Source organism: Poromitra crassiceps (assembly GCF_964638095.1).
Source record: "Poromitra crassiceps genome assembly, chromosome: 20".
NCBI classification, from domain to species: domain Eukaryota; kingdom Metazoa; phylum Chordata; class Actinopteri; order Beryciformes; family Melamphaidae; genus Poromitra; species Poromitra crassiceps.
The window spans coordinates 8,033,593-8,057,683 of record NC_139637.1 but is presented as its reverse complement, the minus strand read 5'-3'; the positions used below and the strand labels follow the sequence as shown (position 1 = coordinate 8,057,683).

Sequence of the window (24,091 nt, the reverse complement as noted above, 5' to 3'; positions counted from 1 at the left end):
TTGTATGCAGGAGACAAGGCTACAGCTGCAGGATCAAATGGACAAAAAGACTGCAACACCACAAACACGACCAGAGCTCAGACAACTAACGATAAAGCACTATCCAGTATGGCCGCCTGTCACTCAACCGGGCCACGCCCTTAATTATGCATAACTTTAAACCTTTATTAAATGTAAACGGCTGAGTTCTGCAAAAATGTACCCCCCTACAGTTGTTATGAAAAGGTGAAATTAGCTATATAGACCAAAACCGTGTTTCGGTCCAGGCTGTAAAGATGTTTAATTACTGTTGGGGCATTTTAACAGGAACGACGGGACTTTTGAGTCCTGCCTCAAGTGGCCATTCGAGGAATTACAGCTTAAACAAAGACTTCCGCATCTTCAGGGGAAAGGTGGTGGGCTTGCCACTTGGTCAAACCCTGAGCTAGCCCCCTGGTGGTCACTGAGCAGCTACCAGATCCGTCTGGGGGTTGAGATCTTTGCTCAAGGTCGAGTGGTGGTAGTTGCACAGGGTGGAGAAAGAATCATTCACTCTGACTTTGAAAGTTGGTACTGGGATTCAAACCGGCAACCTACTGGTCAAAACCCTGCTTCTCTAACATGTTCACTGCCACCACCCTGTTTGATCAATCCTTAGCAGGATCCAGCAGAAGAGAGCAGACTCCCCTGTACCCAGCTGTGTGTCCATGAAGAGTGACTGGTCTATGGGTCATCCTATGAATTTCAAAGATGGACAGCAGTCTACTGAGCAAAGGTAAGAACGGAAAGCAGATGAGTTTATTTGATTCTACTGAACAGAGGAAAGAAGTCATGATACTCTGTTGATTTAGTTTCTTCTTTTATTACAATTAACTATCCAGTTTCCAGAAGGGTTTTGCTTAACATATTTTCTTTTGCAGCATTGCTCTGCCTCACATCCATAGTTACATATATTCATACCAGAGCTGCTCAGTACAACAACAGCCTTCTGCTGTTGGTCACTGAGCAGCTACCAGAACAGTCTGGGGGTTGAGATCTTTGCTCAAGGTCTAATTGTTGGTAGTTTCACAGGGTGGAGAAAGAGTTACATATTCACCCTGACTTTCAAAGTTGTTACTGGGATTCAAACCGGCAACCTACTGGTCAAAACCCTGCTTCTCTAACATGTTTACTGCCACCACCCTGTTTGATCAATCCTTAGCAGGATGCAGCAGAAGAGAGCAGACTCCCCTGTACCCAGCTGTGTGTCCATGAAGAGTGACTTTTCTATGAATCATCCTCCTAGTTTCAAAGATGGACAGCAGCCTACTGAGCAAAGGTAAGAACTGGAAACAGAGTTTATTTGATTCTACTGAACAGAGGAAAGAAGTCATGATACTCTGTTGATTTAGTTTCTTCTCTCAAAACATCACATCCAATAATCATAGCAGCATTTACAGTAGGAATGCACCATATTTAACGGACCGATACATTATCATCCAATATGTGTGTGTGTGTGTGTGGTGTGTTCGCTCGTTGCTCGGCGAACACACTCCCCGCTGCGCTGCGAGTGCACAGCGCTACTGTGTGTGTGTCAGTGTGTGTGTGTGCGCGTGCGTGCATGCGTGTGTGTGATTTGATTCAATCTTATGACGTGATAAGATCATGCATTTTAGCACCGCGCGCTCCGCTCTCTTCAATGAGGAAATGGAAATCCAGACCTTGTAGAAAAGTGTCAATTTTTGGTGCTAGGGTTGAAAGTAATTCTCTCTCTTTTCAGAGGCACACAATTACTCACATAAGACCCTAAATTTAATAGTTTTTTGTGGATTTTGGTTTCCAGGGACTTTAACATATTTTCTTTTGCAGCATTGCTCTGCCTCACATCCATAGTTACATATATTCATACCAGAGCTGCTCAGTACAACAACAGCCTTCTGCTGTTGGTCACTGAGCAGCTACCAGAACAGTCTGGGGGTTGAGATCTTTGCTCAAGGTCTAATTGTTGGTAGTTTCACAGGGTGGAGAAAACCCTGCTTCTCTAACATGTTCACTGCCACCATCCTGTTTGATCAATCCTTAGCAGGATCCAGCAGAAAAGAGCAGACTCCCCTGTACCCAGCTGTGTGTCCATGAAGAGTGACTTTTCTATGGGTCTTCCTATGAATTTCAAAGATGGACAGCAGTCTACTGAGCAAAGGTAAGCAGGGGTGCAAACTTGTCACCTTTCGGCGAAATTCGCAGAGTTTTTGAAATTGGGGTGGGGGGGGATGTGCCGGGCGCTGTCTGGCGCTGACTTCTGAGTTGTCAAAAATAGATTCACACTGATCACGCTATGACTGAGTGTGTGTGTCACAGCGTGCTGTCAATCTCTCCCCCCGCATCATGCACACACAGAAAGGGAGGGAAATAGCAAAAGAAAACGTTTTCAATGGCTGTGTGCTTTATACTTGTGCAGAATCGTTTTATTTTGAAAATATCCGACTGGACGTCGTATTGTTATTATCGCTAACTAACACAGGAGTGCAGCCGGTCAGTGCGGTCTGCGTCTCTGCTTCGTGAGCTGGATTAGCTCGCTGGCATAACCAGACGGACCAGACTACAAAACAGATGAGGTTAAAATGTGTCAGACAATGGTTTTGTATGCAGGAGACAAGGCTACAGCTGCAGGATCAAATGAACAAAAAGACTGCAACACCACAAACACGACCAGAGCTCAGACAACAACTAACCATAAAGCACTATCCAGTATGGCCACCTGTCACTCAACCGGGCCACGCCCTTAATTATGCATAACTTTAAACCTTTATTAAATGTAAACGGCTGAGTTCTGCAAAAATGTACCCCCCTACAGTTGTTATGAAAAGGTGAAATTAGCTATATAGACCAAAACCGTGTTTCGGTCCAGGCTGTAAAGATGTTTAATTACTGTTGGGGCATTTTAACAGGAACGACGGGACTTTTGAGTCCTGCCTCAAGTGGCCATTCGAGGAATTACAGCTTAAACAAAGACTTCCGCATCTTCAGGGGAAAGGTGGTGGGCTTGCCACTTGGTCAAACCCTGAGCTAGCCCCCTGGTGGTCACTGAGCAGCTACCAGATCCGTCTGGGGGTTGAGATCTTTGCTCAAGGTCGAGTGGTGGTAGTTGCACAGGGTGGAGAAAGAATCATTCACTCTGACTTTGAAAGTTGGTACTGGGATTCAAACCGGCAACCTACTGGTCAAAACCCTGCTTCTCTAACATGTTCACTGCCACCACCCTGTTTGATCAATCCTTAGCAGGATCCAGCAGAAGAGAGCAGACTCCCCTGTACCCAGCTGTGTGTCCATGAAGAGTGACTGGTCTATGGGTCATCCTATGAATTTCAAAGATGGACAGCAGTCTACTGAGCAAAGGTAAGAACGGAAAGCAGATGAGTTTATTTGATTCTACTGAACAGAGGAAAGAAGTCATGATACTCTGTTGATTTAGTTTCTTCTTTTATTACAATTAACTATCCAGTTTCCAGAAGGGTTTTGCTTAACATATTTTCTTTTGCAGCATTGCTCTGCCTCACATCCATAGTTACATATATTCATACCAGAGCTGCTCAGTACAACAACAGCCTTCTGCTGTTGGTCACTGAGCAGCTACCAGAACAGTCTGGGGGTTGAGATCTTTGCTCAAGGTCTAATTGTTGGTAGTTTTACAGGGTGGAGAAAGAGTTACATATTCACCCTGACTTTCAAAGTTGTTACTGGGATTCAAACCGGCAACCTACTGGTCAAAACCCTGCTTCTCTAACATGTTTACTGCCACCACCCTGTTTGATCAATCCTTAGCAGGATGCAGCAGAAGAGAGCAGACTCCCCTGTACCCAGCTGTGTGTCCATGAAGAGTGACTTTTCTATGAATCATCCTCCTAGTTTCAAAGATGGACAGCAGCCTACTGAGCAAAGGTAAGAACTGAAAACAGATGAGTTTATTTGATTCTACTGAACAGAGGAAAGAAGTCATGATACTCTGTTGATTTAGTTTCTTCTCTCAAAACATCACATCCAATAATCATAGCAGCATTTACAGTAGGAATGCACCATATTTAACGGACCGATACATTATCATCCAATATGGCCATTTTGCATGAGCTCGTGACGTCACAGCTGCACCTGGTGCCAGGCGCACTAGAGCCAAACATGGCTGCCGGCAGTGTGGCTGTTCCACAGTTTCAGATGATAACAACTAGGGCTGTCAAACGATTAATTTTCTTAATCGCGATTAATCTTGCGATTAACTATAGTTAATCGCGATTAATCGCATCTTTGTATCGCATGTTTAAAATGCCATTATTTTGCAAAACATCCCTGTATTCAAAGCACTTAAAACACACAATCCCTGGACGTTTCATTTCGGGTAAAGATGATTCTATATGGTTTACTCCAGCTCTGGGAGTATGAACTCCAAAATCCAATCCACTAACATTATTAACTCATTGAGTGCCAGCCACTTTTGGAGAACGGACCAGTGCCAGAGTTTCAGAGCGTTTTCAGTGATTTCTCGAGGCCCACAGAATATTGTGTGATATTACTATATAAACAGCGAACACGCACAAAGAACGATGAGACTCTCTTCTATCATCTGCAAAAAAAAGTTTATTGATCCCATTTTCCCTTCTTTAGTTATGAGCCGGAGAAGATAGGCTGTTTTGAGCAAAAAGACACTTTTCAAATTAGAAGCTGAGTTATTCCGCCTTTTGTGAAATGCAGCATTCCAAGCACATTCACTGAGTCTGAAGATAATATTTTCTGATGTAGTGACGTGGTGTAGTTGTGTGGTGCCTGCGTGCCCCACCCCCCTCTCCCCCCCTCCGCTGCAAACTCCTCCCCACACTAACACACAGCCTAACACGCACCCAGTCTATTTTCGGAGCGCTCCGTTTTTTTGCGCCGGCTCCCAGCGCGACACGGAAATGCCAAACCGGACTGCAGGTAAAGGTTTGGCCCTTCGGCGTCGGGTGCTGCCTTTCTGGCGGCTAATCGTGTGAAGAAACTATGTAGACAGACAGACAGAGGCAGAGGGGCTCAGTTGTGTGCGCGGATTGACTGCTGTTCGCAGCCAACATCAGCTGCAGTCAGAGCCATCTATATGGCTCTGGCTGCAGCATGAGCGGTTTCTCTTTGATCACGGGGGTTTTTCCTGCTGTTTTCCAGACCTTTCTCTACTGTGGAGAGCACTGTCGCCATCTAATGGGTCGGTAAAATAGGTTATACACATTCAACATGCCCCAAAATTTTACAGGAGATATATTAAGCTTTGATCCATGTCCCACCGTCAAAAAACGCAATTGACGAACATACTCGTCCTTGGCACTCTACGTTACTAAACCAATTGACGAACATACTCGTCCATGGCACTCAATGAGTTAAGCTAACCAGGAGTCCCACTATAAACCAAATAGGGACTTTTGAGTTGAGCTATATGCAGAACTGGACAGAGCCATCATCTGTTTGGAGACCAATAATAAGGAAAACAAACACACACATTACATTAAAAAAATCTGTCAACATCACATAGTGTCTTTTCTTTCATCTTTAATCTTTCCATGTCTTCCCCATTCACTTCAATAGAACTGGCCCCAATGCAAAATTCAAACAGATCAGTAACATGACAATAAAAGTCTAAATTACTAGGCTCTGTTTTATCTGCAGACTAAGCGGTTCAGTTCAATAAAAGCCTTTATTTTTTGTATTGTTTAATTGAGTGATACTTTACTAAAACAGTCATATATATTATATCAGAAGTGCTCTTTGTTTTATGTTCACAGTAGTGATGTCAGTTAGATTTGGTTAGGTCAGAGCTATGGAATAGTCTTTTAACACCTTGATTGCCAGCGACGAGTGTACTCGTCAAACACAATCCAGCTGTTAACTGCCAGCGACGAGTGTACTCGTCAAAAAAATCGTTTTTTTTTTTTTGACGGTAGGTTGTGCATCTAAGCCTTTTACATCTCTTATATAGGTATTGGACGTGTACAACGTGTACAACCCATTCCACCGACCCACTAAGTGGCGACAAGGAAGGAGGAAGGCAAGCAAAAAGCAGTGTGACTGAAGCCATTCTCATGAAGGTGGATTGGCGAAGGCGCTTTTATTTTCGCGCTGATTGCTGGCGATACGGGATTGCAAATTTACATAATACATTACAGGTGGAACACACTTTGAAACACGCAGCATAAATATGACCAGAATCGCAAAAGCTTCTCTCAACCAAAACTCCAAGAAGCAAGCGAGTCCATGCCGACTTCCTCAAACAGCAGCCGTGCAGATCGACAGGCACAGGACAGCAGCAAAAGCACTGAGACTGTGACGGCCGCTGCAGGCAAGAAGAGGGAGGAGTTGAAGCAACTCTGCCTCTCGCTCTCTCCCTCTCTCTCTCTCTCTCTCTCGCTCTCTCTCTCTCCCTCCCTCCCTCTCTCTCTCTCTCTCTCTCTCTCCCTCTCCCCCTCTCACTAGGATTAAACCTAGTGCGTCTCCCTCCCGAGAGGGAGGGAGAGAGAGAGAGAGGGAGGGAGAGCGAGAGGGAGGGAGAGAGAGAGAGAGAGAGAGAGAGAGGGAGGGAGAGCGAGGGGGAGAGAGAGAGAGAGAGAGAGAGAGCGAGAGGGGGAGGGAGAGAGAGAGAGAGAGAGAGCCAAAAATGAATGGTTAAAGTGACAGTTCTATCGAATTTCACAAAAAGCTGTTTATCTCTGAATATTCTTTCTGACGCTAAAACCATGCTGTATTCAACTGCTAATGCTTACATAACTACTAACTCTACAAACTAACTCTTTTAGACAGAGAAAGTACACATTCTATTAGTACTTTTGAGATATTGTATGTTCACAAACTCCAAGCAGAAAATAATTCTCGGCTCCTGTAAAATGAGCCACAATCCTCAAAAAACGGCTTGGCAGAAGCTACCTACAGCAAGAAAAAAACGGCTGGCAGTCAATGTGTTAAATCACCCATCTTTGCTCAACACATCTGTCTTTTGTCACCCCAGAGCCCTGTACTACGAAGCTAGTTTAATGCCTTATCCGAGTAAGTTTGAGTTTAAACCTGGTTTAGCCGTACTACAAAGCAAGTTAACTTTCAATCACCATGGCAACTGACGCTGCAAAGCTAACCTGGTCGCGACCAGGTTAGCTTCAGAGGATAAGATCAAAATCCATGACAGACCCATATAATCGGCTCTCTGGAGTCACTCACCGTTCATATAAGATCGCCATATGAAAAATAGATTGCAGTCAACTGAGAATATAACAAGAAAAACATTTGTGGCTCTGTAGGCTACATAATTAAATTAAGCCTACTTACCACTTTATGTCTTAACAGCTCAACGATGCGTGGAGAAATATGATCACTATTAATCACCGCGGCGCATATCATGAATGGACCCTCAAATGGAGTGAGGGTGATATTCTCCTACATGCCAGAAAAGCCTATACATATAATATAGATATGGGATAAATATGGATAGCCCCAATACTAAATATGCAGGCTATTCTTGCATCTTTCAGCTGGAACTGTGTCCTGTAGGCTGTATGCCAATATATGAGCAAAAATAGGCTAGTTTTTATCAATGATAACTATGCCCGCATCGTCTCAATTCAGTTCAGCAGTTTTCTCTTTTATAGTAGGCTATTAGGCTTTATACTAGGCTATTTTATATATGAATTATTCGATCAGTGCAACCACACACATGAGTGATAGAGATCATTATTCATTGAGCATGCGTTTCTAAATCTATGGTCTAAATAGGCTTACAGATTGTGGAAATGTATAGACTGAGATTACACATTTACATTTGTTGCTGCTGTATCAATGTATGCAGCTGTATCAGACAGAAATCGCTGATCAAAGTAGCCTAAATCAAATGACTGATGTGAATACAAGCTGCTGCTTTAGACAGCCCTTCAGCAGACTATCCAACGCGGATTTTCATTCTGACATTAAATCGCGGATACATTAAATATCCGCTAAAACTCTGATCATGGAACGAGGAAATGGGTGTGGAAATGGGTGTGGGCGTGGATCAACTCAGCTGTTCATAATGTGATTGGCTAGCGCACCTCTTTCGCGTGGACGCGCGCCTGTGCACGAGCGAAAAACGTGCGCGTGCACAGGCAGATCCCAGGTCCACTTACCTAGTAAAAAACCAGCGTCGTAGTATCAGTAAACTAGATAGCTTTGATCCTGTTCAGTCAAACCAGATCAAAGGGACTTATCGCGGATCTGTTAAACTAGTTTCGTAGTACAGGGCTCAGGTGTGCATAAAATACAGGTTAAGAAGTTATTTCTTTAAATACAAAGATGTGAAATAATTATCGGTTATTGTATCCGTTATTGGCCAGGAGAAGCAGATATTTATCGGTTATCGTATCGGCTGAAAAAAATCCATATCGTGCATCCCTAATTTACAGTGGATTTCACTGTGTGTGTGTGTGTGTGTGTGTGTGTGTGTGTGTGTGTGTGTGTGTGTGTGTGTGTGTGTGACATTATATGACCTAATACTTAATGTGTTCTACAGAGTCCACCAGGAGAGGTCAGAGGTTCCCAGTGGTCAGTCTGTCCAGGAGCTTCAAACAGACCTAGACTCCATATTTATGGTGTGTAAATGTACAACACATTTTACTGCAGCTACTGAATTACAAAACAACTACTCTGGTCTGTTGTTGTTGTTGTTGTTTCTCCTCTAGTCTCTCCCAAGACTCAAATATTATGTTGAATCCCTGCACTCCGCATACTACACAAACTAGTCTGTGCCACTTCACAGCCACTGCTGGGGTTTGAGGGCAGATCTAGGCGGGTTGAAATTGAATGAGTGACAGGTCATAGGACCAATGAGAGAGCGGTTCGAAAAATGGGCTGCGCCTCCCGTGCATATAGTCCGGGAGCCATGGGGTTGAACCTCGCTTCGTCGGATAAAGTTTTTTTCTCTGCTGATTCTTGTAGTTTGGGGGTACCTATTCAAAATACAGGAGGGTGCCCGGTGAGTACCCTTGAGCATTTTCAGATATTAACCCCTTAACTGCCAAAATTCCAGAAAAATAGGGATTTATGGGATTTCATGCAAAATACTCAAATCAAATGCATCCCATTTGTTTTCTCCAATGTCTATTCATAAAGGAGGTCATGTACAATGTATTTCATTCCACATTACATAATATTAACCATTTTAGGCCGTGCCAGCAAAACAAATGTTTTATGACTATAGGGGTCATGCTGGATGAGAACATCCATTGAGCCTTTGCTCATTGGCATGTAGAGATTCAGAGTAGATGATACACTCTGGGAGGTGTGAAGGGCACATTTTGCTGCTGATGGTCTGATGGTAGTTAAGCCTATTTGGATCTTGAGCGTCCTACCCTGAAACATGCACAGAACATTGTGCATGGCAAACCAGGCACTTCACAGTTGCACTTATTGGAGATAAAGGGTTTTGCAGCCACACCTGATCATCTCCAAAATGTAGTCTGGGACAAGTTTGCAATCTTCCGGTAGAGTGGTTGGGCTCAGTGACCTGTTGCATGTGTCTTTTTTTCCATAAAAATTCATCAGTGTTCAATGCTAGTGGCAGATTTACATTGATATTTCAATATATTGCTTGAAAGTGGGCCCTCTTAACATTCTCAATGAATGCTTCATTCGCTGGCGGTAGAGCAGCTAAGTTTGGAGCAGACGTGTCCTTTAACATTATTTTCCTCCCAGAGAAGTAGCCTTGTGTGTGACATGTCTGGGCTCTCTATACCAGAACAGGCTGAGATGAAGGCAGTGGCTTGGTCGGGGACCTGCTGGAATGGTGCAACCACATTGCTAATGGCAGATAGTTCGTACAGTTTTGAGGACTTTTCCTAATGCATAGTAAGACGCTACAGTGTCACATCCCAATATAACATGGGCTGGTAAAAGGTTCTTCACAATTGTGAATGCTTGGCCAGTGTTGACTTGATGTCCACTATTGCCCTTGTGGGGCGATTCCATGATGTGTGATCTACATCCAGTCCTTCCTGATGGTAATGGTGAAGGAGTAGGATGAACACATCTGTGTCATCAGAAACCACTGAGATTTGATGGGCTTCTCCAGCACACATCAGGACCTTTTGGACAATGATGGTGTCAGTTTCTTCCTGTTTTTTTTTATTAGAATATTTCCCCCCCGATTGTGTATCCCATTTTTATCCCCCTTAGTGCTAATTTACTTTTATTTATCCTGGTTGCTGCTCCACCCTCTGCCGATCTGGGGAGAGCCGAAACTGGCTCCATGCTTCCTCCGAGACATGGGCAGTTAGCCAGCTGCTTCTTTTCACCTGACAGGGGATGCTTCACTGGTAGGACATAGCACGTGGGAGGTTCACGCTATTCCAACCGGTTCCCCTCCCTCCGAACAGGCGCCCTTAACGACCAGAGGAGGAACCACATTAGCAACCAGGATATTGCATGTTTTGGTGAAGAGGGTTCCTATATGAAGGAAACCCCCGGGAGGCATGGGGAGAACATGCAAACTCCACACAGAAAGGCCCTTTTGATGACCACACCCAGGCGGTGGGCACTCGAGGACATGTGGACGGGCACGCATTCCTTCAGCGCTCACAGCATCCCAGGTGAGAATTGAACCCAGGACCTTCGAGCTGTGAGGCGACAGCGCTTACCACTGCACCACCGTACCTTCCTAGTAAGGAGTAGGATGAACACATCTGTGTCATCAGAAACCACTGAGAGAGAGACTGGCTTCTCCAGCACACATCAGGACCTTTTGGACAATGATGGTGTCAGTTTTTTCCTGTTGATTAGATCATATTGGCTCCTTCTTCCAACCTGATCTCAATGTGGCATGGCTCCTCCCCTGTCACCTCACCTGTCACATGGCTCCTCCCCTGTCACCACCAACTTGTGTTTGCTTGTCGTCTGTAGAAGGAAAAGCTGATCCTTCCTGGGTTGGTTCCTCACATAAGAGCTAAGAGATGGTGCTTCTAGCTGACCCCTGTCTCTGTGACATCTCAGGTGATGGACTTGATACAGTACTGTAATCAGAGTACTTGCCAAAGATGAGGTAGGCGTCATTGTCTGATAGGTATGAATTCAGCCGTGTCTTAACATTTTTGATGAAATCAGCTATGGTGCCATCAGCTGGCCAGTCCTGCCATCAGCTGGCCAGTCCATTACCCTTGAATCGATGGCATTTAGGTCATAAATTGTGGAGTTGTCAACTTGGATTGATTTGGTCATTTTCATTGTCTTTACTTTGTATGAGATGGTGTTGTAAAATCCCTCTGGCCAGGTCTTCTCAAAATCTTCTAACATTGACCCCCCCCCCCCATCTTTACGGCACTGTCACTGGTGTTGGTGATCTTGATGTTCACGATGGTTTCCCCTGGATGTTTGTTGGGATCCAATGGATGGAGGCAGGTTTCCAGTTTCTGACAAAGTCCAGCCCTGTCCTTGACTTTGGCATCTGCTTAACCCATGGCTTTAGCCTCCTCCTTGTGATAGAGATGAACCTTTGTGGTATCTGTCTCATCCTCTTCCATCTCCTTCATGTCTGACTCAGTCTTGCAGCATATGTGGTGGCTCAGGGCCCAGATCTTCAGTGCCTCTGGCTTCATGGTTATTCCAATGATCCCTCCATCACTGTGGCCGTACCTCATGAAAGTGGTTATGAACTGGTTGATCCACAGGCCATTCCATATTCCACTAATGTGTCACATCACAGGCTGCCCCTGGAGAAAATTCCTTTGTGAACGAAGCTTCTCCATGGAACGAAGATAGTAGAGGCCATACCAGACATGGTTGACATGGCCAGCTGCAAAGTAGTAGGTAAGCATCTTCTGGAATGTGGTCAGATGAAGAAGCAAGTCACCCTCATGTTCAGCCCAGATGTATGACATCAGCATCAGCATCATTGGTTTCACCAAGACCTAAACCCAAAGTCTGGCTGTTCTGGTCTGACTAACAATTTTTATCCTCTGAAGGCTCTCATCAGGTCATCTGCTTTCTGGAAATTTCTTACCGGAACTCCAGAGAGCCCACTATCAGCCATCAGTGAACATAAAGCCCCAACAAAACTCATCAATGCGTGCATATCCCCAAGACGCTTTAAGCAGCACAGCCACATCTAGTGACATGTGTGTCTGTTTGAGGCGAGATGTGTGAGCCGAGATGCAGTGTCCCAGCCATTTTGAGTGGGGTGGCCCAGGTGGGGCACAGACTCAAGCAAGGGTGGCACTGATTGCGGCATTTAGGAAGGATGTAGAAAGGTTTTCCCTCACCAAAATTTAGCCTAACATCACTCTAGCTTAGCTTAACAATTAGCCCGCTACACCCTCTGAAAGACAGTATTGTTGGCCATAGATGCCAGCACCCTCAGGATTTTGGGGTGGCCAATTAGATTTAAGGGGTGACCAGTGCCACCCCTGGCCACTCCCTAGAAACTCCCCTGCCGAGATGTGTGCACAGGATTTAAACAGTGCACGTAGACCCCTGTCCCCCGGCTGTACAAGGAATTGAGAGTGGAGACAGAAAGTGCCGCACATGGCGTGGGAATCAAATAGGCTACATTATACATGACCTCGTTGCTCCTTTATGAATAAACATTGGAGAAAGCAAATTTGATGCATTTGATTTGAGTATTTTGCATGAAATCTCATAAATCCCTATTTTTATGGGATTTTGGCACTTAAGGGGTTAATATCTAAAAATGCTCAAGGGTGCTCACCGGGCACCCTCCTGTATTTTGAATAGGTACCCCCAAGGTACAAGAATCAGCAGAGAAAAAAACTTTAACCGACGAAACAAGGTTCATCAAAAAAACAGCCTTTGGCTCCCGGACTAATAGCCATGTAGATAGAAGAGTCCCGACATCTCCATTCACTCCAATGGACCAGTTTTTTACTCTCAAGAGTTCCAGGAATTAAGGTCCTGGATTAAGCAGCACTGCCGAGTTGCATAGACAATAGACAGTTTGTGTTGTACTCTGAAAGGGTTTTCCCCCCCTTGAATCAAATTGTACATTATCAGCTTTATTTTAGCATGCAAAAGTGCGAGACCCATTCCTGGCTGTTCATTGGCTAATGAGTCTCACATTTTGGTCCTCCGCTGACGCCACTCTCTCTCTAGAGGACACTACTCCCGTGTCGTCTGATCGCAGATTGCAAAGTCGTTACTGAGTGGTGGAGACTGAATCCACCACTGGCCAATCACTGGCCAAGTGAACGGTTCACTTCCGTCCCCAGCTGGCTGAGGGGAGTGTCCCAGACCCAGAGAGAGATCTGCAGCATGCAGTAACGTAGTGTATCAGCGTAACAACTCTCATGGGTCTGGCGTTGAGACTATTTCTTCCCAAACCCTGTTCCATCAGGAGGTCTTTTGCCTACTTCCTGGTCATTATTGTAGATAAGAATTTGTTCTTGAAGGAGAATTTCGTTTTTTTTAACCTGGACCCATCTCCTGGCAATAATTATGATTTGGCCACTCACCCAGCGATGTCCGCGGCGTTATTAACCTTTGTTATTTCGAATCCCACATAGGTTACGCCAAACCCCACATAGGTTACGCTAAAACCACCACCGCAAAGCGTCCTACCTGTAGTTGGCCAGTCGGCAGGAAAGTATCGCGGGACTTTACGAGACTTGGTGACCGAGATCACGTTTGAGGCAAATTGATCCCTGGGAGACTCCAGGAAATAGCCTGGGGCGAAATATCACTCTGGTGGATGTTGAGGGATCACATTACGACGATATGTGGCGAAAACGGGAATAAAAATAGCTATTTAGATGCAGGAAAGACAGGCTCACACTTGGCCCCAAATCAGCTCCATTTTACAACTGACTTGGACGCTATTGATCTCAAAACAACGCTAGGACGGCCAGAAACGCCACGGACATCGCTGGGTGAGTGGCCAAATCATAATTATTGCCAGGAGATGGGTCCAGGTTAAAAAAAAACGAAATTCTCCTTTAACTAACTTCTTGCCTGGTAAAATAAAGATTGTTGGTTGATGAGGTCTTCAAGCTGCATTCTTTAGACCAGTGGATCTGATGTTATTACAGTATTATTATTATTTTTCAGAATGTTTAATTCAAATGTTATTCTGTTGCAGCTGCTTGAGGAGAACATTGTCACTTTTGTGAAGAAGGAGCTGAAGAGAGTCCAGCTGGTTCTGAGTCTGGATTACCCAGAATGCTTAGAGAGTCCGAGGGAGGAGGAGGAGGCGGTGGACAGTGAGGAGGAAGAGCAGAGGAGGAGCAGCACAGAGGCTTTTCTAAACATCACACTGCTCTTCCTGAGGAGAATGAAGCAGGAGGAGCTGGCTGACTCTCTGCAGAGCAGTAAGAGGCTTTAACAGCTTTAACATGATGGAGGGAGGAAGTGGTGGGAAAATGGGAGATATATGATTAGTTAAATATAGACATTTCTCAAGAAAGATTGATTCAATTCCAGATTGCAAAATAATATTCACAATCCTCATGAATCATCAGCTAAAATCATTGATTTATTCATGTGGGTGTATAATGCTGAACACAGTATCATTAAAGAACAAATGCCACCACAGATGCATTTCACATTGGGTAGCACACACAGTCAGGACTTGTTTGTCCACCAGTGATGAGCAGAATAGATGCTATGTGGTTAGGAAAAGTATGCATTCGCAGATTAATATTTACACTTCTCATATTTACAGCAACATCCACTGATTGATGTAATTTGTACTTTCAGAAACTCTTGCTGGAGTGTGCCAACGTAATCACAAATCCAGTCTGAAGGAGAAGTTCCAGTGTCTGTTTGAGGGGATTGCTAAAGCAGGAAACCCAACACTTCTGAATCAGACCTACACAGAGCATTACCTCACAGAGGGAGGGAGTGGAGATGTCAATGATGAACATGAGGTGAGACAGATTGAAGCAGCATCCAGGAAACCAGTGAGACCGGAAACAATAATCAAAAGTGAAGACATCTTTAAACCCTTACCTGGAAGAGATGAACCAACCAGAACATTGATGACAAAGGGAGTGGCTGGCATTGGGAAAACAGTCTTAACACAGAAGTTCACTCTGGACTGGGCTGAAGACAAAGCCAACCAGGATATACAGTTCACATTTCCATTCACTTTCCGAGAGCTGAATCTGCTGAAAGGGAAAAAGTACAGCTTGGTGGAACTTCTTCATCACTTCTTTCCTGAGACCAAAGGAATCTTCAGATTTGACAAGTTCCAAGTTGTGTTCATCTTTGACGGTGTGGATGAGTGTCGACTTCCTCTGGACTTCCAGAACAACAGGATTGTGACTGATGTTACAGAGTCAACCTCGGTGGACATGCTGCTGACAAACCTTATCAAGGGGAAACTGCTTCCCGCTGCTCGCCTCTGGATGACCACACGACCGGCAGCAGCCAAGCAGATCCCTCCTGAGTGCATTGACATGGTAACAGAGGTGAGAGGCTTCACTGACTCACAGAAGGATGAGTACTTCAGGAAGAGATTCATAGATGAGGAGCAGGCCAGCAGAATCATCTCCCACATCAAGACTTCACGAACCCTCCACATCATGTGCCACATACCAGTGTTTTGTTGGATCACTGCTACAGTTCTGGAGCTTGTCTTGAAAACCAGAGAGAGAAGAGACATGCCCAAGACCCTGACTGAGATGTACATCCACTTCCTGCTGGTTCAGTCCAAACAGGCGGATGTCAAGTATCATGGGAGTGCTGAAACAGATCCAATCTGGAATACAGAGAGCAGTAAGATGATTCTCTCTCTGGGAAAACTGGCTTTTGATGAGCTAGAGAGAGGCAACCTAATCTTCTATGAAGCCGACCTGAGAAAGTGTGACATTGATATCAGAGCAGCCTCAGTGTACTCAGGAGTGTTCACACAGATCTTTAAAGAGGAGCGTGGGCTGAACGAGGACACTGTGTTCTGCTTTGTCCATCTGAGCATTCAGGAGTTTCTGGCTGCAGTTTATGTCTTTCTGTCCTTCATCAACACTGGTGTCAATCTACTGTCAGAAAGTCAATCAACATCCTGGTGGTCAACACTATCAAGAGACAAATCTAAACTAACACGCCTCTACCAGAGTGCTGTGGACAAGGCCTTACAGAGTCCAAATGGACACCTGGACTTGTTCCTCCGCTTCCTCCTGGGTCTTTCACTAGAGACCAATCAGACTCTCCTAAGAGGCCTGCTGACACAGACAGGAAGTAGTTTGAAGACCAATCAGAAAACGGTCCAGTACATCCAGGAGAAGATCAAGGTGAATCCCTCTCCAGAGAAAAGCATCAATCTGTTCCACTGTCTGAATGAGCTGAATGACCGTTCTCTAGTGAAGGAGATCCAACAGCACCTGAGTTCAGGAAGTCTCTCCACAGTCAGAATCTCCCCTGCTCAGTGGTCAGCTCTGGTCTTCATCTTACTGTCATCAGAAAAAGAGCTCGATGTGTTTGACCTGAAGAAATACTCTGCTTCAGAGGAGGCTCTCCTGGGGCTGCTGCCGCTGGTCAAAGCCTCCAATAAATCTCTGTAGGTGCATGCATAACTTGATGTCTTCAATATGAAATGCAATATACAGAAAAAACTATTTTCAAATTTCTTGTTCATGGCTAATTCTTCCCCAGGTTGAGTGGCTGTAAGCTATCAGAGAGAGGCTGTAAATCTCTGGCCTCAGTTCTCAGCTCCCAGTCCTCTAGTCTGCGAGAGCTGGACCTGAGTAACACCGACTTGCAAGATCCAGGTTTGAAGCTGCTCTCTGCTGGACTAGAGAGTCCAAACTGTAGACTGGAGAGTCTCAGGTCAGTATCCCTTAAGCCCATGGTACACCAATCAAACCATCTCCAACAAACACAGACAAACACAGATGTTTGTTTGGTGCCCCGTTGCTGGCTGTCCTTATTTGGAATTGTTTGGAGATGTTTGGTCAGATTCAACATGTTCAATCCTTTATAGAGGTCTTCACAGGTCTACTCGGGTATTACACATAATGATAGAATAGATAGTGATAGAATCGGACCCGACCCGGACCCCAATTGATCATAATAAATATGGACCTGGACCTGGACCCGTACGCGTCTCGGGTCGGGTCCCAGGTCCTAGGATCCGCGTAGCCCCGTGAAGACCTCTATAAAGGATTGAACATGTTGATCAGCGCTGATCACGAGAGAAATGTATGAAAACACAGCGCATGCAGAGGAGGCTCTCCTGGGGCTGCTGCCGCTGGTCAAAGCCTCCAATAAATCTCTGTAGGTGCATGCATAACTTGATGTCTTCAATATGAAATGCAATATACAGAAAAAACTATTTTCAAATTTCTTGTTCATGACTAATTCTTCCCCAGGTTGAGTGGCTGTAAGCTGTCAAAGAGAAGCTGTGAAGCTCTGGCCTCAGTTCTCAGCTCCCAGTCCTCTAGTCTGCGAGAGCTGGACCTGAGTAACAACGACTTGGAAGATCCAGGTGTGAAGCTGCTCTCTGCTGGACTGGAGAGTCCACACTGTAGACTGGATAGTCTCAGGTCAGTATCCTTTAAGCCCATGGTACACCAATCAAACCTTCTCCAACAAACACAGACCAGCACAGATGTTTGTTTGGTGCCCCGTTGCTGGCTGTCGTTGTTTGGAATTGTTTGGAGATGTTTGGTCAGATTCAACATGTTCAATCCTTTATAGAGGTCTTCACAGGTCTACTCGGGTATTACACATAATGATAGAATAGATAGTGATAGAATCGGACCCGACCCGGACCCTAATTGATCATAATAAATATGGACCCGGACCCGTACGGGTCTTGGGTCGGGTCCCAGGTCCTAGGATCCGAGTAGCCCCGTGAAGACCTCTATAAAGGCTTGAACATGTTGATCAGCGCTGATCACGAGAGAAACATATGAAAACACACAGCACATGCAGAGGAGGCTCTCCTGGGGCTGCTGCCGCTGGTCAAAGCCTCCAATAAATATCTGTAGGTGCATGCATAACTTGATGTCTTCAATATGAAATGCAATATACAGAAAAAACTATTTTCAAATTACTTGTTCATGGCTAATTCTTCCCCAGGTTGAGTGGCTGTAAGCTGTCAAACAGAAGCTGTGAAGCTCTGGCCTCAGTTCTCAGCTCCCAGTCCTCTAGTCTGCGAGAGCTGGACCTGAGTAACAACGACTTGGAAGATCCAGGTGTGAAGCTGCTCTCTGCTGGACTGGAGAGTCCACACTGTAGACTGGAGAGTCTCAGGTCAGTATCCCTTAAGCCCATGGTACACCAATCAAACCTTCTCCAACAAACACAGACAAGCACAGATGTTTGTTTGGTGCCCCGTTGCTGGCTGTCATTGTTTGGAATTGTTTGGAGATGTTTGGTCAGATTCAACATGTTCAATCCTTTATAGAGGTCTTCACAGGTCTACTCGGGTATTACACATAATGATAGAATAGATAGTGATAGAATCGGACCCGACCCGGACCCTAATTGATCATAATAAATATGGACCCGGACCCGTACGGGTCTTGGGTCGGGTCCCAGGTCCTAGGATCCGAGTAGCCCCGTAAAGACCTCTATAAAGGATTGAACATGTTGATCAGCGCTGATCACAAGAGAAACATATGAAAACACACAGCACGTGCAGAGGAGGCTCTCCTGGGGCTGCTGCCGCTGGTCAAAGCCTCCAATAAATCTCTGTAGGTGCAAGCAGAACTTGATGTCTTCAATATGAAATGCAATATACAGAAAAAAATATTTTCAAATTTCTTGTTCATGGCTAATTCTTCCCCAGGTTGAGTGGCTGTAAGCTATCAGAGAGAGGCTGTGAAGCTCTGGCCTCAGTTCTCAGCTCCCAGTCCTCTAGTCTGCGAGAGCTGGACCTGAGTAACAACGACTTGGAAGATCCAGATGTGAAGCTGCTCTCTGCTGGACTGGAGAGTCCACACTGTAGACTGGAGAGTCTCAGGTCAGTATCCCTTAAGCCCATGGTACACCAATCAAACCTTCTCCAACAAACACAGACAAGCACAGATGTTTGTTTGGTGCCCCATTGCTGGCTGTCGTTGTTTGGAATTGTTTGGAGATGTTTGGTCAGATTCAACATGTTCAATCCTTTATAGAGGTCTTCACAGGTCTACTCGGGTATTACACATAATGATAGAATAGATAGCGATAGAATCGGACCCGACCCGGACCCTAATTGATCATAATAAATATGGACCCGGACCCGTACGGGTCTCGGGTCGGGTCCCAGGTCCTAGGATCCGAGTAGCCCCGTGAAGACCTCTATAAAGGATTGAACATGTTGATCAGCGCTGATCACGAGAGAAACGTATGAAAACACACAGCACGCACAGAGGAGGCTCTCCTGGGGCTGCTGCCGCTGGTCAAAGCCTCCAATAAATCTCTGTAGGTGCATGCATAACTTGATGTCTTCAATATGAAATGCAATATACAGAAAAAAATATTTTCTAATTTCTTGTTCATGGCTAATTCTTCCCCAGGTTGAGTGGCTGTAAGCTGTCAAAGAGAAGCTGTGAAGCTCTGGCCTCAGTTCTCAGCTCCCAGTCCTCTAGTCTGCGAGAGCTGGACCTGAGTAACAACGACTTGCAAGATCCAGGTGTGAAGCTGCTCTCTGCTGAACTGGAGAGTCCACACTGTAGACTGGAGAGTCTCAGGTCAGTAACCTTTAAGCCCATGGTACACCAATCAAACCTTCTCCGACAAACACAGACAAACACAGATGTTTGTTTGGTGCCCCGTTGCTGGCTGTCATTGTTTGGAATTGTTTGGAGATGTTTGGTCAGATTCAACATGTTCAATCCTTTATAGAGGTCTTCACAGGTCTACTCGGGTATTACACATAATGATAGAATAGATAGTGATAGAATCAGACCCGACCCGGACCCTAATTGATCATGATAAATATGGACCCGGACCCGTACGGGTCTCGGGTCGGGTCCCAGGTCCTAGGATCCGAGTAGCCCCGTGAAGACCTCTATAAAGGATTGAACATGTTGATCAGCGCTGATCACGAGAGAAACGTATGAAAACACACAGCGCGCACAGAGGAGGCTCTCCTGGGGCTGCTGCCGCTGGTCAAAGCCTCCAATAAATCTCTGTAGGTGCATGCATAACTTGATGTCTTCAATATGAAATGCAATATACAGAAAAAACTATTTTCAAATTTCTTGTTCATGGCTAATTCTTCCCCAGGTTGAGTGGCTGTAAGCTGTCAAAGATAAGCTGTGAAGCTCTGGCCTCAGTTCTCAGCTCCCAGTCCTCTAGTCTGCGAGAGCTGGACCTGAGTAGCAACGACTTGGAAGATCCAGGTGTGAAGCTGCTCTCTGCTGGACTGGAGAGTCCACACTGTAGACTGGAGAGTCTCAGGTCAGTATCCCTTAAGCCCATGGTACACCAATCAAACCTTCTCTGACAAACACAGATGTTTGTTTGGTGCCCCGTTGCTGGCTGTCGTTGTTTGGAATTGTTTGGAGATGTTTGGTCAGATTCAACATGTTCAACCCTTTATAGATCTGCCATCTCAGCTGCTGACGAGCTCCCGTCCCTGGAGGCTGCTGACCACCGGGCCAAACTGGGGGCAAAGCGTAAGGCTCCGCCCCCGGTTAGTTCCACTCCTGCCCAGCGGGCGCCTTGGTCGCTGGTCGGTCAGGAAAAACATAGCCGAAACCCCCGTCCTTGCTCCAACCCATCCCCCGCCCCTCAGGTCACCACCAGCAATAAATTCTCCATCCTGGATATGCAGGAATTCCCCTCACTGCATCACAATACTCCGCCTGTATCTCCGAATTCGCCAATTACTCCCCCCCCCCCAGCCATTTACAATCTGACCGCCTCGGATGCAGAGCATCGCTTTCAACAATGTCCCCCCTCCTCGCGGATTGGTTCCACTATTATTAATTTCACCCCCCATCCTGCCCCCATTTCTCCTACTGGGGTGACTGATGCCGCTGCCAACTCTCCACCTGGCGCCAGCATCACCCAAGCGGCTGCTAAATCCACCTCTGGTCAGGGGGGGAAGCGACGGGCATCGTCGTCCTCCGCCCGCCGCAAAACGTTGAGGTTAGCGGTCATCAGCCGGTCTGGGGGGCTTCCTCAGCACCAATCAATTGAGCCCCCTCCCAAGCAAGTCACCAGTACCTCCTCATCTAATCACCCTCCTGTCCAGATTACCAGACCAAAATCCTCACCTCCATGTCCTCTCTTCCCCCCCACTACGTTAATCATTGGCGATTCAATAACAAGGGATATGCGCTTTTTTAACGCAGTCACACACACCCTCCCTGGTGCTACAGTCCCCGTCATCACAGACAAACTCCGAGTCCTCTTGCCCTCTCTCCCAGCCTCCATAACATCCATAATCATCCACGTGGGGTCAAACGATGCATCCCGTCGTGAGTCTGTCCGCACCGAAAACGATTTCAACCTTCTACTTAATCTCTTAAAAGGCAGTGAAAAGTCCATCTTTGTTAGTGGCCCCATCCCCTGTTTTGGCCGCGGATGTGAGCGTTTCAGCCGCATCCTCCAGCTGCACACCTGGCTCAAATCTGAATGCGGATCGCGCAAATTGTCCTTCATTGATAATTTCAATCTATTTTGGGATCGTGCTTCTCTGTTTGGCAGAGACGGGATTCATCCGAACAAACGTGGCAGCCAAATGCTGCTTTGCAACGTCCAGCATGCGGTTCATTCTCTCCCACGCGCATGACTGTATTCGGAGCACCTCCAGCATTCTTCCTCACCTGCTTCATACCCGGTCAGTATTGTGCCCATCCCCTGCACCAGCTCCCCCTATTGCCCACCCCCGGTACCACAGCCTACAGCTCATCTCTCCCTCCAATCTGTAGCCATTTCACAGCATACCTCAGATCCTTGTGTTCATGATCCCGACTTCCATGCTATCGTTGTCTTATCCCCCAGTGTTATGCGTCTTCCTCGACATGTTTCGAGACCAAGGGGCGTTACAGAGGATAATCTGAGACTCATCACGGCAAATCCTGCTCCTTGTGCCCCCAGGCCTGACATGTTACATGACTTGAATTCGCCACAGGAGTTTCGGGCTTCTTGTGGCTTGAAGCTCTTACATTTAAATATCAGGAGCCTTCTCCCCAAAATGGACTTTATTTCTGTTTTGGTTAATGACACCACCCCAGACATTCTTGTCATCTCAGAAACATGGTTGAGTAGCAAAGTTCTGGATTCTGATGTTGCCTTATCCGGTTTCAATCTCTTCAGAATTGATAGGAGGGCCAAAGGGGGCGGGGTCATTATTTACACTCGAGAACACTTAGTCACCTGCGCTCTCTCAGCCTCCTCCATCCCAAAATGTTTTGAGTGTATAGTACTGGATATCTGTGTAGGAGGCGATGCCCATATCGTTGTCACTGGCGTTTACCGCCCACCCTCTGCACCAAAATCAGCTCTAATCGACCTTGGGAATATGTTGTCCAACTTCGTCTCCTCTGAATTAGTAGTCTTGGGTGACTTGAATCTGGACTGGATCTCAGAGACCTCCACCAGTTTAAAACAGCTTTGCCTGGAACTAAACCTCTCTCAACTCATTCATCACCCCACACGACCAAACGTAAAAAACCCTTCGAAATCTACTTTGATTGATATCATATTAACCAACAGACCCCTCAAATACCCCCAGAGCGGCGTTTTCCCCCAGAGCATCAGTGATCACTGCCCCATAGCCTGTGTCAGGACATCAAAAATGTCCATACCCAAAGGCCATGTCACCAAAAAACGCAATTTCAAAGACTTCTCGGAACAGGGTTTTGTACATGATCTATTTCACTCAGACCTAAATCGATTATCCTTAATCCCCGACCCAGAATTAGCCTTGAAACATTTTTCTCATATTTTCACCACTATCACTGATAAACATGCCCCCTATAAAAACTTTAGAGTAAAAAATCGCACAAGCCCCTGGTTCACAGATGAAGTTTCATCTGCCTTGCGACTCCGAGATTCCGCCTGGTCCACTGCCAGATCCACCGGCACCCCGACAGATTGGTCACATTTTAGGAAGCTACGGAACAATTGCATCAGTACAATCAGGAAAGCCAAATCCAATTATTACTTAACCTCCCTCACTAACGCTCAAGGAAATACAGCCAGTTTTTGGAAAACCATTAAATCAATGAAAACCACGCCCACCTCCGCTCTCCCTCCTCAGATCAACGGTGAGAATGGAGTCATTTCGGACAAATCGCAGATATGTGATACATTTAATCAACATTTTGCATCTGCTAGTCATTTATTTGATAGGCATTCTGCCAGTTCTGCTCCCGTGACTCATACCCATGACCAAACGGGAAAGCACGCGATCACACCACCCCCCTTCACCCTCATTGATAGTTTCTCATTTAGACAATTAGATAACCATGAAGTCCTCAAAACCCTCTCACATCTGAACATTAAGAAATCTAAAGGCGAGGATGACATAGCCCCATCTCTCCTACGCCTTAGTGCTCAGTTGATCTCCGCTCCGCTTGCCCACATCTTCAACTTGACATTCACTTCCGGTGAAATTCCATCTATCTGGAAAACTGCTCAGGTCACACCCCTGCTTAAAGGAGGTGACCCCAGCGACCTGGATAACTATCGTCCCATTTCTAGACTGTGCTGCTTAGCCAAGGTTCTGGAAACCTTGGCGAACCAACAACTTCGGGACTACTTAGACACATATAATATCCTTCATCCCCATCAATCAGGGTTTAGACCCGGTCATAGCACCATTACCGCCACATCATTAGTTATAAACAATATTCTGAATTGCCTCGACAGCCGCCAGCATTGCGCTGCCCTATTCATTGACCTCTCCAAAGCCTTTGACACAGTGAACCATGGAATTTTATTAAATAAACTGTCCTCCATCGGCCTGGACGATCTCTCCATCAGGTGGTTCTCCAGCTACCTCTCTGGGAGAAAGCAGGCTGTTGTTGTCGGTAACAACAAATCCAGTCCTCTCTTAATTGACAATGGTGTCCCGCAAGGATCTATCTCTGGCCCAATCCTTTTTACCCTATACATAAATAGTATTTACTCCCCCTCCGGTCATAGTTTTGTCCATTATTACGCCGACGATACAATTCTATATTGCTTCGGGCCCACTCCTGCACAGGCCGCTGCAAGT

At 45.9% G+C, this 24,091-nt stretch overlaps 1 protein-coding gene across 1 annotated transcript in view; it reads left to right on the top strand.

Annotated features, from left to right (window-relative positions):
* Positions 1-2,120: 2,120 nt before the first annotated feature.
* Positions 2,121-24,091, top strand: part of LOC310794549 (uncharacterized protein) — a gene marked incomplete at its 5' end in the record, with an annotated part of 50,979 nt that continues 29,008 nt past the window's right edge. Inside the window, 9 exons of the mRNA XM_083656519.1 lie at positions 2,121-2,158; positions 3,238-3,343; positions 3,803-3,863; positions 10,978-10,994; positions 14,712-16,486; positions 18,010-18,183; positions 18,722-18,895; positions 19,434-19,607; positions 20,146-20,320. Of these exons, the coding sequence (XP_083512645.1) occupies positions 2,121-2,158; positions 3,238-3,343; positions 3,803-3,863; positions 10,978-10,994; positions 14,712-16,486; positions 18,010-18,183; positions 18,722-18,895; positions 19,434-19,607; positions 20,146-20,320 (2,694 nt within the window). The remainder of the gene's footprint in view (positions 2,159-3,237; positions 3,344-3,802; positions 3,864-10,977; positions 10,995-14,711; positions 16,487-18,009; positions 18,184-18,721; positions 18,896-19,433; positions 19,608-20,145; positions 20,321-24,091) is intronic.